Source organism: Cottoperca gobio, chromosome 21 (genome assembly GCF_900634415.1).
Source record: "Cottoperca gobio chromosome 21, fCotGob3.1, whole genome shotgun sequence".
Classification (NCBI taxonomy): domain Eukaryota; kingdom Metazoa; phylum Chordata; class Actinopteri; order Perciformes; family Bovichtidae; genus Cottoperca; species Cottoperca gobio.
The window spans coordinates 15,483,541-15,499,554 of NC_041375.1; the positions used below are offsets into that span (position 1 = coordinate 15,483,541).

Genomic DNA, 16,014 nt, shown 5'->3' on the forward strand with positions numbered 1-16,014 from the left:
GTGTAGGTTTGTGTGGTTGTGCAAATGAGCAAAAATGGTAGATTTAAAAGGAAAGAGTGAAGAATCTTCTCTCAAATTTAGGTTTTTGATCTTTAGTAAACTGATATATATAGCTGATAAAGAATAATAAATAAGTTAAACTTCACAAATTTAGGTCACTTACAAAAGGAATCTATATCTTTTAGGTAAAGTTTAAATTAGATAAAGATTTATCTAAACTGATTCAAACTGGAAAAAAAAGCTGACACACTCTACAAGAATCGTGATGTACATGCACTGAAATAGATTAGGGTTCTTGTAAATACTCAGTAACACTGTCACTTACTAATGCGCGTTATCATTGCCTTGAAAGTAATGCTTCATGTGATGTAAGTGTGAGAGGAAGGTACTTATTCAGCGGTGTGTGTGAGCAGGTGCGGCAGCAGTGTGTCGCGAATAAAGACTAATAGCCCAGTTGGAGGCAAATAAGTCTACTAAGTCCTAAACAATGCTTTGTAGGCACCGCAGGCTTAAGAGTTATCGATCCAATAAAGATCTTGTCGTGTACACGTTGGACTGACTGACCAATGCTACCTATCATCTGTACTTAAATTAGGTACGCAGAGAGTCACAGTAAGGTGGCTGCTATAAAGTCAGAGTAAATTATCTGGGAGTCATTATAGCACAGCATGAGATTTTCAAAACATGACATATTTATCCATGTAGTCAGTACTCCAGGTATAGAAAGACCTCCATAGATGAGGTTTTGTGAAAAGGGACTACAGTGAGAGAGAGGAGACAAGAATGATTCAGAGGAAGGGCCAACACAAGTCCATGTAGTGATATATGTGTCTGGCTTCCTATATCTCTCCCTTTTCAGTCATATGACCCTGTAGTAAGTCAGTGTAATAGCCATTGCTCAGGGAGCGTTGTGATTTAAAGATAAGAGTTTCCACCTGTGAATCTCCACAATATATCACTGCCTCCCTATCTCACCTTCCCCTATTTATCTCCACACTTGGCTCTCAGTTGTTTGTTTCAAGCTGTTTCTCTCTTTTTCTCTCGTCTGTTGCCCTCACACACACACACACACACACACACACACACACACACACACACACACACACACACACACACACGCACACACACACACACACACTCCAGACACCTCCTTTCCTCACCCCTGAGGCCCACACAATGAGAGCTTAATGAAAAGGTACTTTACACTGGCAGCTGTGCACAAGGGAGATATCTTTAAATGTCACTGTTAATGGGAGGAATTAGCAGAGAGCAGGGCGTTCTGTATCTGTGTGTGAACGTGTGCATCCTGATGGCAGTGTAAGATAACTGGATACATGAGGTATAACCTATTTGTCCCACTATGTGTGTGCATGTGTGTGTGTGTGTGTGTGTGTGTGTGTGTGTGTGTGTGTGTGTGTGTGTGTGCGTGCGTGTGTGTGTGTGTGTGTGTGTGTGTGTGTGTGTGTGTGTGTGTGTGTGTGTGTTTTAGTTTCACCACCCAGCAGTACATAGTGGCAGTTCCTGCGGTTGATTTATGTTCCCCAGGCCTCGGCTCTGCAGACCCTGGCTTGATTACAGTGCATCACTGCAGCTACAGCCATGACCCCACTTTGACCCCATAAATTTGTCCCATTGAATGATGGGAGCTTGCAAAAATCAGATGATGCCGATCTTCTCGACTTGATTGATTTAACTGTAGCCATAATTTCAGCATATCATTTATGCTCCCCTAGTATCCTTCCTGTAAATCGAGCACCTCAGTGGTGCAATGCATCACAGCTCCAGTGAGCCTACAGGACCACGGCGAAAATGATTGATGTTCTCCATGGATCATTGCTGAGAGGGTCTGTTTAATGGTTGCAGTATTGGTTTACATGCTTGATAAACAAGATGTTAGAAATATTAAGGCAGATCATGTCTTTGCTGTCCTAAAATCTCAGCTGATGCAACCATGATACACTGAGGTGGAACACTTGGTACTTTCTCAAACTCTGGTTTTACACTGATACACAGTAGACAGTGTCAGTGCAGAATTTATCACTTTTGACCTTTTTCTGAACTGTATTCTGTTTGTGGCAGATATTTAGTCTCAGAAAGAGGAGCATGACTGATGGAGAGAGAGGGATAAGTGTCCAAGAGAAAAAAGAGGGCTGTTGTTTGGGAAGGAAGGAGGTCAAAAGTGTGTCCGTGCTATGCCTTGCTGCTGTAGAGGAGGCCAGGATGCTTCAAAGGAGCTTTTAGGGCACAGATAGCAAAGATGCAAATAGGCTGATAACTCAATGAACAGTGACACAATCTGTACATTTAACATGGCCCCAGGCTAACTCAATATACAGTGGCACATCTAAAAAGCAACTTGTGAAAAGTTGCTAATGGATGGCACTCCTCCTTTAATTGTCTCAGTTAGGCGTACATTTTAAATTGCCAGGAGATGCACAGATGTGTGCTGTGATCAGAAGTAGAACAAGCCACCACAGGGAGAAAGGGAGAGATGTGCACGTGACTGGTAGACTGCAGAGTGTGTCTGCAAAGTCATCTGAGGTCGGCCAGTCTGTGTGATAAGATAGATGACGCAGAGTAAGGGCTTTGGCCCAGTACGGCGCAGTGCCACACAGGCCCGGTCTCACACACAGAACGCATCACCTTGCATGCAGGATTAGATTAGCGATTAACCCCTGACTTTACTTGCAAACAACAAAGCCACACAGAGAGTATTACGTGAGGAACTAAACTACATGATAGCGAGACTTAGAGTCTAAAGCTCAATGGCAGCGCTGTGAGGGTGTGCGCTAAATTCAAATGTCAACACGCTAACATGCTCACAATGACAATGCTAACAATAGCAGGTATATTGTTCATCTTAGTCTTGACAGTTAGAATGCTAACATTTGCTAATTAGCAGTAAACGAAAAATAAAGCTAAACTTGATAGGGATGCCATTAGACTTGCAGATACTAATTAAAATGTTGGCCTGATGACGAGGCTAGATGAAAGGTCAGGGGTCACCAACGTAATACAATCAATTATCTGGGGAACATGGATGTGTGTTCAAAATTTCATAGCAATTTATTCAATAGTAGACATTCCTTCCATAACCAAACATTTGAACATCCTGGTGGTGTTGGAGGGGATCACCAAAGTATTTGGGATTGATAGTTATTAGCCATTTTTTTGTACAACATTTTCGTCCAATTTATATAACAAATGTTGTGATGGTTCCCTTAATAAATGAAAACTTTGACCTGGTAGCGCAAGAGGAAAAGTCCGGGGATCTCCAAAGTCATTAGTATTCATCCTCTGGGGACACTGAATGTAATAGTTGTTGAGATATTACAGTCTGGACCAAACTGGTGGAGCGACCGACTGACTGACAGCATACAGTTCACAGACAGGCGACGCTGGCATGGCTAAAAATTATAACAATGCTGGCCAAACATCAAATGAGACGCAATTAGGCAAAAAGCAGCAATGGCACATTTATTGTAAAATAATTCACTTTTGATGAAACATTGTATCTGCTCTAAGCAATTTCCACTGCAGTTCATTTTTGCAATTATTCAGTAAGACAGTGTTGACATGAGTGAGACAGAGATTTGGGCCAGTGCGATTAGCCCTGTGAGCTGTGTTGTAACACAGTGGCAGGGACTGCTTGATGATGATCGAAGGCTCAGCATACTAACAGTCCAAGAGGCGGAGAGAGAAGGAGAGATGAGGCTAGGGGATTGGAGCAGAGCTACCCTGGCCTTTCTCCAACTCCATCCCAAGCACAATCTGGGTAGTAGTTATATGTTTATTCCTGTGAACACACCACTCCTGCAGAGAGGTGACTGGATCTCGACGATGGATGCTGCTCAGGTTCCATGTTAGCCAGGATTAGATTTTACTTCCAGTTCTTCAAAGGCTTCAATACGCATTTTTTTTCTTTCACTTTCCTGGTGGATGCAGGGGCCGACGTATCCATTTCATCAGGAGGTGCTTTTCTCTGACAGCACAGATTAGTGAGAGGCAAATACATTTAGAAACACCAGGCTCATTTTACTCACACACTGAGCTTTGCATTAATAAATGGTTCATTCATGGTCTTCTATCTGTTTTCCCATTACAGTCAGCATATGGTATTTTAACTCACACCATATGAGCGATACCAACAGCTCCAAAACGCTACTTCAAATCGGTTTGATCTCTATTTTCAAGTCAGTAGAATTGAATGTACTGATAGAATAATAGGAGACGATAGACAGACGGGCATGGTAATGCAGGTTGAGCTCAGGTTGGTATTGACAGCAGGATGCTTGGTGATAAAAAATCCTTTGGGCTCTCTCTGCTGGAGTGTGGAGCCTCAGTCTCAGCCCCGGAGTTCCTGTAAATCCTGCCTTCTGCTGTTTACAATAGGGCTGCAGCTGGTGTTACAGGGGCCCGCTCCTTCCATCTGGAGGAAGCAGGCCCATGGCTTTCTCCTTACTAATACAGACACTCCTTGATTTATATTTGTGTCAATACATATCATTGATACATTATTTAAACATCTTGACACTATTTTTGACCTTTTTACTTTTCGTTGTCTTTCTCCCATACAGAAAGCAGCTCATACATAAAAAAACAAACAAACAAACAAAATAAAACATTAAAAAAGAGGTAAGCCTTTGATGTTTCATTATAGAAGTAGTCCTACTACTGCTGCTACAGCTTTCTATTACAGTTTCATATATATTATTTAAAACATCTTCTCAAAACATGATCCGTCTATTATTTCATTAATATTTATATATGTTTTAAGTCAATTGCCTTTACTTAATTTTAAGAAAGTCTGTCTTTATATATATATATATATATATATATATATATATATATATATATATATATATATATATATATATATATATATATATATATATATATATGTCCTCTACTGTTTCCAGCCTCTTGTTTACCTTGGGAGGATATTTTTTCCCAACTTCTTGTTATTTTACTTGACTGCTGTAAGACACAAAAAAAATGTGTTCATGTCTCCATCCTGTTTTAGAATCGACTGAACTAAAAGTCTACAGCCATGCAAACGGCCTGTGAAGCTCTGCTTTGAGCTAATTTCAGCATGCTAACATGCTCAAAATGAAAATGCTAACATGCTGAGTTTATCAGCTATAATGTTTATACCACTTCACCACCTTGGTTTAGCATGTTAGCATGATGCTAACATTTGCTATTTAGCAATAAAGACAAAGTAGAGCTGAGTTTAATGGAAATACCATACTATTCAGTTTAATAGTTTTGCTGGTAATAAACCTGATATTGGCGCTAGATGACTAAGCCAGGGAGTCACAAAAGTGTTTACAATATATCTTGAGGCTTAAATGTGTGGCAATAGCAATCTATGTGATAGAGACATTTCACTAAATCCAAAAATGTCCACCTCATGGTGGCGCTAGAGAAAAAGTCTGAGGATCACCAACATCATTAGGATTCATGATTTGGGAAACTGTGAATGTCTGTACAAAATGTCATGGCAACCCGTCCAACAGCTGTTGGGATATTTCACTCTGGACCAAGTAGTAGACAGACTGAATGACAGACGGACATTGCCACCCCCAGAACCTAGCATGGTTAAACATTAAGACATTACTTGCACACCAACATCAAAAATTATGAGGACACAATAAAATAATGCTGATCCTTATCAATTCCTTAAAATCATCATAATTCATTTTTTGTTAAAGGTTTAATTTAACTTCACATTACAAATCTGGTGCAAAACGCATCTTTCTTGCTGCTTAAAGAGACACAGTCTTTTAAAATGGTTAGGTTGTTAGAACTAGAGTAAGAAAAGTAAAACCCAGAGTGATTATAATTTCTACAGCCTTCTGCTCCTTTCCCAGAGAGAGCAATCATTCCAAGTGTACGATATTGTCTCAGGCCATCAGTGATGTAACATCAGGGTAAGAGAGGATAAGGACAAACACACACAAATACATTTCACTCATGTTATGCACACATTCAACAGTGTTACATATGATTATTGTAATAGTAATATCAACAAGAATGTAGATGTAGAACACAAGCAGGCATACAAAGGGAATAAATATATATTTAAATAAGCTGTTTAAGTCACAACAATGCTAATAATACACATACTAATGCAAGTGCCCTGACATCAGTTGATTTTTATTTCTAACACAAACAAGTTTGCATGTTTCCTTGCGTGGGAAAAAAGCGCCTTCCCTGACAGTTACATTTCCTTTGAAGCTGGAGGCAGTGTGAGTGCAGAGATCCAGGTTTCACGGTGGGAATATAGGCCAGGAATCCAAGTTCATGGATATGGGAATAGGCAGTGTCCTTGGGAAAGTGAGCTATGTTGATAAGCTGCTGAGGGATTTCTGGAATGGAAATGGGGTCAACCAATCGATCAGGAGAGTAAAACCCTGAGGGCGGCGCAGAGGTGGTGCAGGGTGAGGTGGCAGGTTGAACTGCATGGTGGTATCTCCATCATTGGCTTAATCCCTCTTCAATTACAAACATGGCGCATTTGTTTCATCACATACATGCAAGGACCATACCAGTGAGTGTCCATATTTAATGCCCTTTATGTTAAATCATGTATAACTTCCATCATTGCAATTTAGTTTGACCAATTGTCGAAGTGTTTCAAATTTCTACATGGATGTTTTTCACCTTCCAGGCAGCCATTGGTTTCCATTAATTTATGTATATTGTAGTTGGAATCAATTTGTGGATATTCTTTGGTTGTGTAATCCATCACGGTGAACAATAACTATGCATATGTTTTAGTCAAAGTTATGTTATAGTTGTTGCAATATTTAATAACAAATATTTAATGAACTACAACAAATCAAAATAGACTTTAAATCTTGACTGTAATGGCATAAGACAAGCACATTTGTATTTAAATGATTTTCATAAAATACAAGAATACATGGAAATCCATGGCTGTAAGTAAGAAAGTAAGAAATACAAATGCATTGACAAATCCAAAAACATACTTAGAAAAATTGTCAGCAGTTTTATGTAGATTACACCTGGTTTGAAGAAGAGCTAAATGTGCAAAAATACTCCAAAAACAGTGGTGTTGTATCAATATTACATGTTACTGTTATCACATGACCGAAGTTCCATACTTAAGGTAAGTGACAACTGAGCAAACTCAATTTGCTGATGGAGACCGTGAGATGCAATTGAAAGCTAGTTGACCTTGAGATCATACATTTTTATATATATTCACTACGTCCTAAGGTCAAGACTGAACGTTCACCTTCAAATAATAAATATATAAACACAGTGGCCCAGAGCAGCAGAACACAATAATAAATGAACACAAAAACAAGCATGTAAGCATACCTATATGCAACACATACATATCTTTGCAGGTGCATACACTATACTTGCTCTAAAGTGGGATAATGCACTAACCTTAAATCACACATCTCTTTGTAACATCCAGTCAGGACAGTAATTCATGGCTGAGGGTGTTGTCTTCTCTAACCAATCAGAGAGACGGAGCCTGTCCCTTTCACCTCTCTGACGTCAGGCACATGAAAGCACAGGAGGAGAGTGAGAGACAGAGGAAGACTGAGTGATGGTGAACGAGAGCTTAAGGAAGAGTCATATCAGAGCTGAATAGGGTCTGATGAGTTGGAGAAGAAGGAAGAGAAGGGTGAAGAGAGATGGTGGCAGTAAGAAAGAAGAAAATCCTGACAAATCATTGAAATGAGGAAAAAAAGGAAGACCGTGCACCTTAGAGCCTGTTGGTAAGAGAGAACAAGAAATGGAGAGAGATATATAGTGACAGATTCACCTAAAGAGGTCAATTTCCACACTGACACAGTGTGCAGGAGGTGTGAAGGTTGTGGCACAGTTGGCTGATGTCACCTGTCTCTTTTCTTTCACCTCATTCTCCTCCTCAGAGTGTCATTAGGTCCGGTCCACTTCTGTCTTCCTCCCTGTCTCCGTATGTTAGGAATGCTGATGGGTGGGGAAACACATTTCAAGGATGAGATAGTGTACATCAGGGTGAAAAGGAAAAACTCAAAATCCTCATAACATATTGGTTTTTAAAGAACCAACATTGTCAGCATCAGTTTAAGCTTACTGCATGACTCAAGAAAAACAATACAGAATGTGATTACTTTTTATAGTTGGAATTGGGTCAGATTCAGAATGACTTCAGAAGCTTCAAATAGTACTGAAAAGGCAATGAACCCTCCACTTGTTTATGAAACATTTTAAATAGACATTTATAAAAAGATGGTTGAGCTTTGACAAGCAAGACAGAACAAGATGTAAGAATAGATATAAAAGTTGTTTTGATATTGAATGACGCACATATTTTCTGCTTTTGTTTTCCTACAGACTTAAATATAAAAAAGGACTAGCTGTGCAAATGACCTTTGATTTAACAAGATCTACTGTGTCAGCACAAAAAGATAATCCAATCAATTCTACACATGTATGTAGTTGACATACACAAACACACACCCACCCACACACACTCCCCCCCCCCCCCCCACACACACACACACACACACACACATGCACATGTAAGTGGATGAGTCATGTCTGTCAGCCCTTACTGTTACTGTGATGGCTCCAGATTTAAGGGCCAGCAATCTGCATTCATCTCACAGACATACACTCTCGCTCTCTGTCTCTCTACTCTGTCTCACCCTTGCCCTCACACCAGTTATTTCTCCTTCGCACACACACAAAGACACAGGTAGGGAAAGTGTTGGGAGTGGTGTGAAACTGATAACTCTCAGCTGTGCCAGACACGTATGTTGTTGATTGGCCACCTCTCAGAAGCTGACATAAGTCAGGCGTTAAGCATCAAGCAGATCAAACAATCTGGAAACGGTATTCTGACACTCTTGGCATGGTCCCTATATCCATATTTCTACCAACAAAGCAGGGGGAGGCAGGAGCACACATGCACAAACACACACACAGTTAGGTTCAAAGACAGAGCAGGACATTGAGCAACTGTAAACAGGTAAAGGCAGACTAGGCAACACTAGTCGAAGGCGCGAGGCATGATCACAGCATCCTGCAGTGACATAATATGTGAGAGCAATGAGTGATGAATTGTGAGGATTCATGCATCCTTATCAATGACACAACAGATGTTTGTGATAACACCATCCGCAGTTTCTAATTAACGTTCCGACCAGAACTCAGGCCTTGCATGGTGTATTTTCAGCTGCCATTACCATCAGAGGTGAATCACAGAACAAGGGGTTCAAATATATCAAGTAAATTGAACCTCCTTGTGTGAGCATTTGGTGATAATTCATCAAATGATGTTAGAGACAAGAGTGTTCCCTCCACTCAGAACATCGAGGAAATGGCCTACGTTACTAGCGTTCTGATTTCTTATGTTCAACAGCTCTTGAGTACACTCAACTGAAGGTGCAACTCCACCAACACCACGACACAAATAAAGGGTAGGTTTACAAAGTAAACCTCTGTGATAGGGAATCTGAGAAAACTGCTCCTTCCACACAGACAGCAATAAGTGGTGAGCTATTCATAGTGCCGAAATGTAGTGCTGTTCTCCCATCAAGTAATATTTCGGGAAATACTACTGCTGGTTTATAAAGCACTGAATGGTTTAGGAGCAAAACACATTTCTGATTCAGCGTTCAGTTTTTATAATATCTATAAAACTCCCAGAAAACTGCAAAAAAAGTCTGCTTCAACCCTCAGTTCTTTTAAATCAAGGCTGATCTTGTTCTATTTTAGCTTGATTTTAATTTCTATTCTCTTGACTTTTTAATAACTGATTTTAATTGTATAAAATGTCCTGTCATAATGTGTTTCTTTTGCTATTTGTCTTTTTTTTATGTTTTATGTAAAGTGCTTTGAATTGCCTTTTTTCTGAAATGTAAATAAGCACACTTACCTCGCCTTGCCATAGAAATAATTCACACTATTCAATATGTTGTCACATCATTTTTTTGGCAGAGGGACACCGGCTGCACTAAAAGTAATTGGACACTTCAACAACAAATTGTAGAATAGGCTTCCTCCCACCCTGCCTTCAGCACAGATTAATCAGGTAATCATCTCTTGTCTTATCCCTAATATACAGCCTATTAACATTAAGCAACACTCTCTTTGGTAGCACTCCAAGCCATGCACACTGACAATGATTAGTAGCTCTAAGGACGTGGCTAAATACTGTAATTTACTTTCAGGCCCTAAGAGCAACTACCACCTGTCTTTCCCTCCTCCCTTGTTCTCTCTCTGTCATACACACACACAGGGACATTACATATAGGGCCATACTGTAAGTTATATGTTTGTTTTAAACCCACTGGCTGACCACAACACAGCTGATAAGATGGGACCCACCCAAGCTCAAACCCTTGCTTGTTCAGCTGCTCACCACAGAGGCTCAGGCCTGAATAGTTTCCTGTAGTGTTAATTTTCTTCATATTCATTTAAATTGCTGGGCCATAAAAAACAATGTAATTTGAGAATGTATTGTATGTACAGCTTGCATGTATCAATACATTTGAATGACTATAACAGAAACAGTCGGATTTTCTTTAACTGCATTGTTGTTTTAGCGAACGCGCCTATCCTGCACCAAAAGCAAGATGTCGCCAAAAGTCGGTGTTTGCGCTCTGCAAAGACAATATTTGGGGACCATTACTCATAAAAGAGGAAAGAGGATAGCCTGAACACCCTTAGTGTTTGTCCATGCTCTCTCTCTCTCTCTCTCTCTCTCTCTCTCTCTCTCTCTCTCTCTCTCTCTCTCTCTCTCTCTCTCTCTCTCTCTCTCTCTCTCACTCCCTGTGTGTGTGTGTGTGTGTGTGTGTGTGTGTGTGTGTGTGTGTGTGTGTGTGTGTGCATATAGGTAATAAGCTGCTCCGCCACTGCGCAACGATGGAGCTATCGCAACGATGGAGATGACGCAAACCGACCCAGCTCTCCGAAAAAGTGTTTCAAGACGAACATGGCGGCAACTTAACCGCAGTCCAAGATGACAATGGCCAAAGGGAGAAAGGATTCTAAGCTTTCCGCCCAGGTACCGGACAGAGTGCGTGCATCGACAGGGCTCGTTGCTCTCCTTTAAGTGAATCTGCAAACCGAACGGCGGCAGACGCGCAGCATCAGTACCGAGAGGCTCGCAACAGCTGGTCTCCCTGAGCCCCCGAAAAGAGAACAAACCCGGGGAGGGACGGTAGGGAAAGGGGGGCATGCGGTCAAAGAGGACGCCGTTTCCCCCCGGAGAGCCATGGAGAACCGGGATGCGGCAGCGAGAAGCTTAATCTGTGCGGGCGCGCTAATTGGATCGGAATAGCACCGATTGCTGCGGGCGCGATAGAGGAGCGCCCTGGACCGGCAGAGGCACGGCACCCCACCGTTACAGAGGAGAACCAACCGGAGTCCGTCTCCCCCAAGTCAATGAGTATTGTGGCAGAGCAGCCCCCGCGGTGGAGTCGGCCAGGGCAGCACTTTCCTAAAATATGACCAGGGGTGCTTGGATGCGTCGGCAGCATGATGAAGGCTTAAAATACTGGTTTGCACCCCGAGAGAACGAGAAGCCATTTACCGAGTCGGAGCGGGCCCAGAGATGGCGACTGTCGCTGGCCTCTCTGCTGTTCATCACCGTCCTGCTCTCTGATCACTTGTGGTTCTGTGCCGAGGCGAAACTGACGCGAACCCGAGACAAGCGGTCGGGCGAGGGGCTTGCAATTACGAACATGGGCGAGTACCCAAACTCCCTCCACCGACACCATATCCCAACATCACCTGACCCCAACCGTCTCGCCAGAGAGCAAGATGTTATTTTTCTAGGGAATTCTACCAAACCTCTGTGGCGAATGGACACCTGTCATCCAGACAGCTGGTCCAAAGAGTGCTTTACTTTCACGGACGCGAAGACCGTGTGCCTGGGCCTCTCAGGTGGAGGGGAAAGGGGGACACCGTTGGCGTACGTGAATCTGAGCGATTTGTACCTTTCTTTTTGTAATACCTACTCACTTTTGGATTTGTTTTACGGGTTTACGAGTCCGGACGATTTGAATTGCACCCTGGATATGGGGATGGATCTGCTAGGATGCAGCAAGTGTGTCCGGGCTTATCAGCTTCTTGACCAGCAAGCGGAGGAGAAATACCGGGAGTTTGAACTGCTGGTTGAGAAATACGAGACGGATGCATACTCCGTCAGGACGTGCATGGAGGAATGCAAGGTAGGAAGGGGCCACACACACACACACACACACACACACACACACACACACACACACACACACACACACACACACCTAAAAGTGCTTTTAAGGGGGTGGGTTCACAGTCGCCATGGTAACCGTTGGGCACATCTGTCAGTATATTGCTATTTAGTTTTTAGAGATCTACCAGTAGGCTACCTACCAGTGCTTATACTGCTTCACTTGATCTGTAAGTGTTTGAACAAACACACAGTTTTTCCACATGACAATGGCTTTGGGGACTAGAGGACAGGCCCCCATCATTCACTCTCCTTCTATTTATTCCTTGTTACTTTTTCTCTGGTTCACTATGTCTAATCTTTCCAATATGCACCACTTTGTGAACTGTGACTGTGGAAGTGACGTTTGACATTTGGAGCAAGGGCGACACTTGCACCGCAGCTCTTTGAGAAGAGGGGAGAGAGGGCTGTTGAGTGGTGCTCACTTCAATATTGTTAATAGCACGCGAGTGATTTCTGCACCTAATCCAGGCTTTGCATTGTCCCCTGTTTGCTTGTTGTTTCAATAACATGGCAGCCTTACACAGCACATATCTCAGGCTGTGGAGTACATGTTGTGTATGTCAACAACATAGCTAAGTCTGCATCGTCTATACACACACATACAACACACATTTTGTCTTGTTTTACTTGAAGCATCAAAGCTTGGCTGTGTTTAACAAAGAAAAAGGTACCTGTAAATAGTAACATGATGGGGGTGCACTGGTTGAATTACACTTCCATCTGGTTCATTTGTTGTGCGCTGGACTGTTGCAGAGGCTCTTTTTCCCACAGCTGTACATCCTCCTGTGGCCGCTGTCCATGGTGCTGAAAACAGACCCTGCAAATGTCCTTTCAGGAAGATATGCTTGTTTCTTTAGCTGTGTACTTATTATTATTTCCATTATTTAGTTAATTATTTCCATTGGTTTAATTAGTCTAGCAGTGAAGTATGGTTATATACTGTATTTAACTTTATTGGACAGAAACCATAACCAACCTCATTTATTGAACATTGCATCTCTATCACTTCTACCCATCCCTGATGAGCTAAATCAGGGGGTTCATGAGTTCCTGTTTGGTGTGGGGGTCTTTCATTAACATCAATGAACAGTATGGAATATGGTTAATGACACTGTGGATGTGGGAGTATGGCCTGACAAGAACAAACGAGATTGATCATATTCGTATGGCTTGTCTTGCCTCTGGTATAAATACAGTACATGCATTCTTATACCGCATGTACTTGCGATCTTTATTTATGCTTGGCAGATGAACCTTTCATCTGTACTGTAACAGGATTTTGTGTTTGATGCACCGCAGAACAACCAATTGTCCTGAACTTTAAGGTTTTGTGGAATTATAATGACTGTTATTAAAGCCTGAACAGCACTATAACACAGGTCAGGGAATGAACCTCAGAAAACAAGAGATCTTCCCTTTAAAACTGCCCTCGTAATGATCCTACAACTCAAACCCATTTCTATGAGATGGATGTCGTACAAGGGCAGATGATCAGGGTGCTGGGCTGTTAGTGCTGGTAATCCATGTGTGTGTGTGTGTGTGTGTGTGTGTGTGTGTGTGTGTGTGTGTGTGTGTGTGTGTGTGTGTGTGTGTGTGTGTGTGTGTGTGTGTGAGAAAGGCCAGTTAGTGGGAGGATATACTGAGGATAAACATCACAAAGGAATCATGTGCTGCTTATATGTTTGTTTATTGTGAGTCATAGCTTATTGTTAGGCCTGTTTGTCAGAGTGTGTGTGCATGCATATATGTATGTGCTGTATGTATGTGCATGGATCTTATCTTACAGCTACTTCCTTCTTATGCCATCTAATCACTAGTGAGCATTTGCACTTCTACTCTTTGCTAATTTGATCAGACTAAAGCAGGGCTACAGCAGCCTTTTAGCCCCTTTAGCCCAATCTGAATTGCTAATCTGCTCCAGTGTTCATGTGACCTTTGTGAAAGCACAGCACCCCAAGCCTGTATCACAAACCACTGCTCCTTGAAGAACCACTCTGCTGGACAATAAAAATACATTAGCCAACTATAGGCCGATATCTAATCTACCCTTTCTCGCTAAAATCCTTGAGAAAGCGGTCGCAAAACAGTTGTGTGACTTTTTACATAATAATAGTTTATTTGAGGTTTTTCAATCTGGATTTAGAGTTCATCATAGCACAGAGACGGCACTGGTGAAAGTTACCAATGACCTTCTATTGGCATCAGACAAAGGACTTGTCTCTGTTCTTGTCTTGTTAGACCTCAGTGCTGCTTTCCACACTGTTGATCAGGACATTCTACTACAGAGACTGGAACATTGTGTTGGCATAAAAGGAACCGCACTAAGCTGGTTCAAGTCCTATTTATCTGAGCGATCTCAATTTGTACTTGTTAACGATAAATCCTCCATGACAGCCAAAGTCAGTCTTGGAGTTCCGCAGGGTTCTGTACTTGGACCGATTCTATTCACCTTATATATGCTTCCTTTGGGCAATATTATAAGGAACCACTCTATAAACTTTCATTGTTATGCGGATGATACCCAATTATATCTATCAATTAAACCAGATGAAACCAATCAATTGGCTAAACTTCAAGCATGCCTTAAAGACATAAAAACTTGGATGTCTATCAACTTTTTGATGTTAAACACAGACAAAACTGAAGTTATTATACTTGGCCCTAAACGCCTCTGAAACGCATTTTCTAATGACATAGAAGCTCTGGATGGCATTAACTTGGCCTCCAGCACCACTGTAAGGAATCTTGGCGTCATCTTTGATCAAGATCTGTCGTTTAACTCCCACATAAAACAAATCTCAAGGACTGCCTTCTTTCATCTACGTAACATTGCAAAAATAAGACACATCCTGTCTCAAAATGATGCAGAAAAACTAGTCCATACATTTGTTACTTCAAGGCTGGATTACTGCAACCCATTGTTATCAGGTTGTCCCAAAAAGTCGCTTAAGACTCTTCAGTTGATCCAAAATGCAGCGGCACGTGTATTGACAAGAACAAGGAAACGGGATCATATTACTCCTGTATTAGCAGCTCTGCACTGGCTCCCGGTAAAATACAGAATAGAATTCAAAATCCTTCTCCTGACTTACAAATCAATTAATGGTCAGGCTCCAGCATATCTTAAAGATCTCATAGTACCTTATAAACCAACTAGAGCATTACGCTCCCAGACTGCAGGGTTACTTGTGGTTCCTAGAGTCTCTAAGAGCACAATGGGAGCCAGAGCCTTCAGCTATCAAGCTCCTCTCCAGTGGAACCAGCTTCCAGTTTGTATTCGGGAGGCAGACACACTCTCCACATTTAAGAGTAGGCTAAAGACTTTCCTTTTTGATAAAGCTTATAGTTAGGGCTGGCTCAGGTTTGCCCTGGATCAGCCCCTAGTTATGCTGCTATAGGTTTATACTACCGGGGGACACCTCCCTGCTCTCTTCCTTCTCTTCCTCTCTCCACCCCTCCCTCTCTTCTTCTCCCTCTCTATCTGTATGCATTTATGTAAATGTGTGTTACTAACTCACCATCCGGGGTATCATCCCCAGAGTGTCTGTCTCTCATGTGGCAGGTTGCCACTGATAAAGTTTACGTCAGGATGATGAATCGTGACAGCGCCTTCTGACCTGGTCCTGCTGGACACCGGGAAGCCTTATTGACATTTTCCTGGATTCATCCATACTTTCTATTTTTTTTTTTTCAACACAACATAATTTCTGTCAAATGTTGTATTTGTACTATGTTGTTTATCCTGTACACACGACATCTATTGC

The 16,014-nt window shown here is 41.9% G+C and overlaps 1 protein-coding gene across 1 annotated transcript in view; it reads left to right on the plus strand.

The window, feature by feature from the left end:
• The first annotated feature begins 10,910 nt into the window (after positions 1-10,910).
• Positions 10,911-16,014, plus strand: part of nalf1b (NALCN channel auxiliary factor 1b) — an 87,355-nt gene continuing 82,251 nt past the window's right edge. The window contains exon 1 of the mRNA XM_029459236.1: positions 10,911-12,206. Within this exon, the coding sequence (XP_029315096.1) occupies positions 11,481-12,206 (726 nt within the window). The 5' untranslated portion in view covers positions 10,911-11,480. The remainder of the gene's footprint in view (positions 12,207-16,014) is intronic.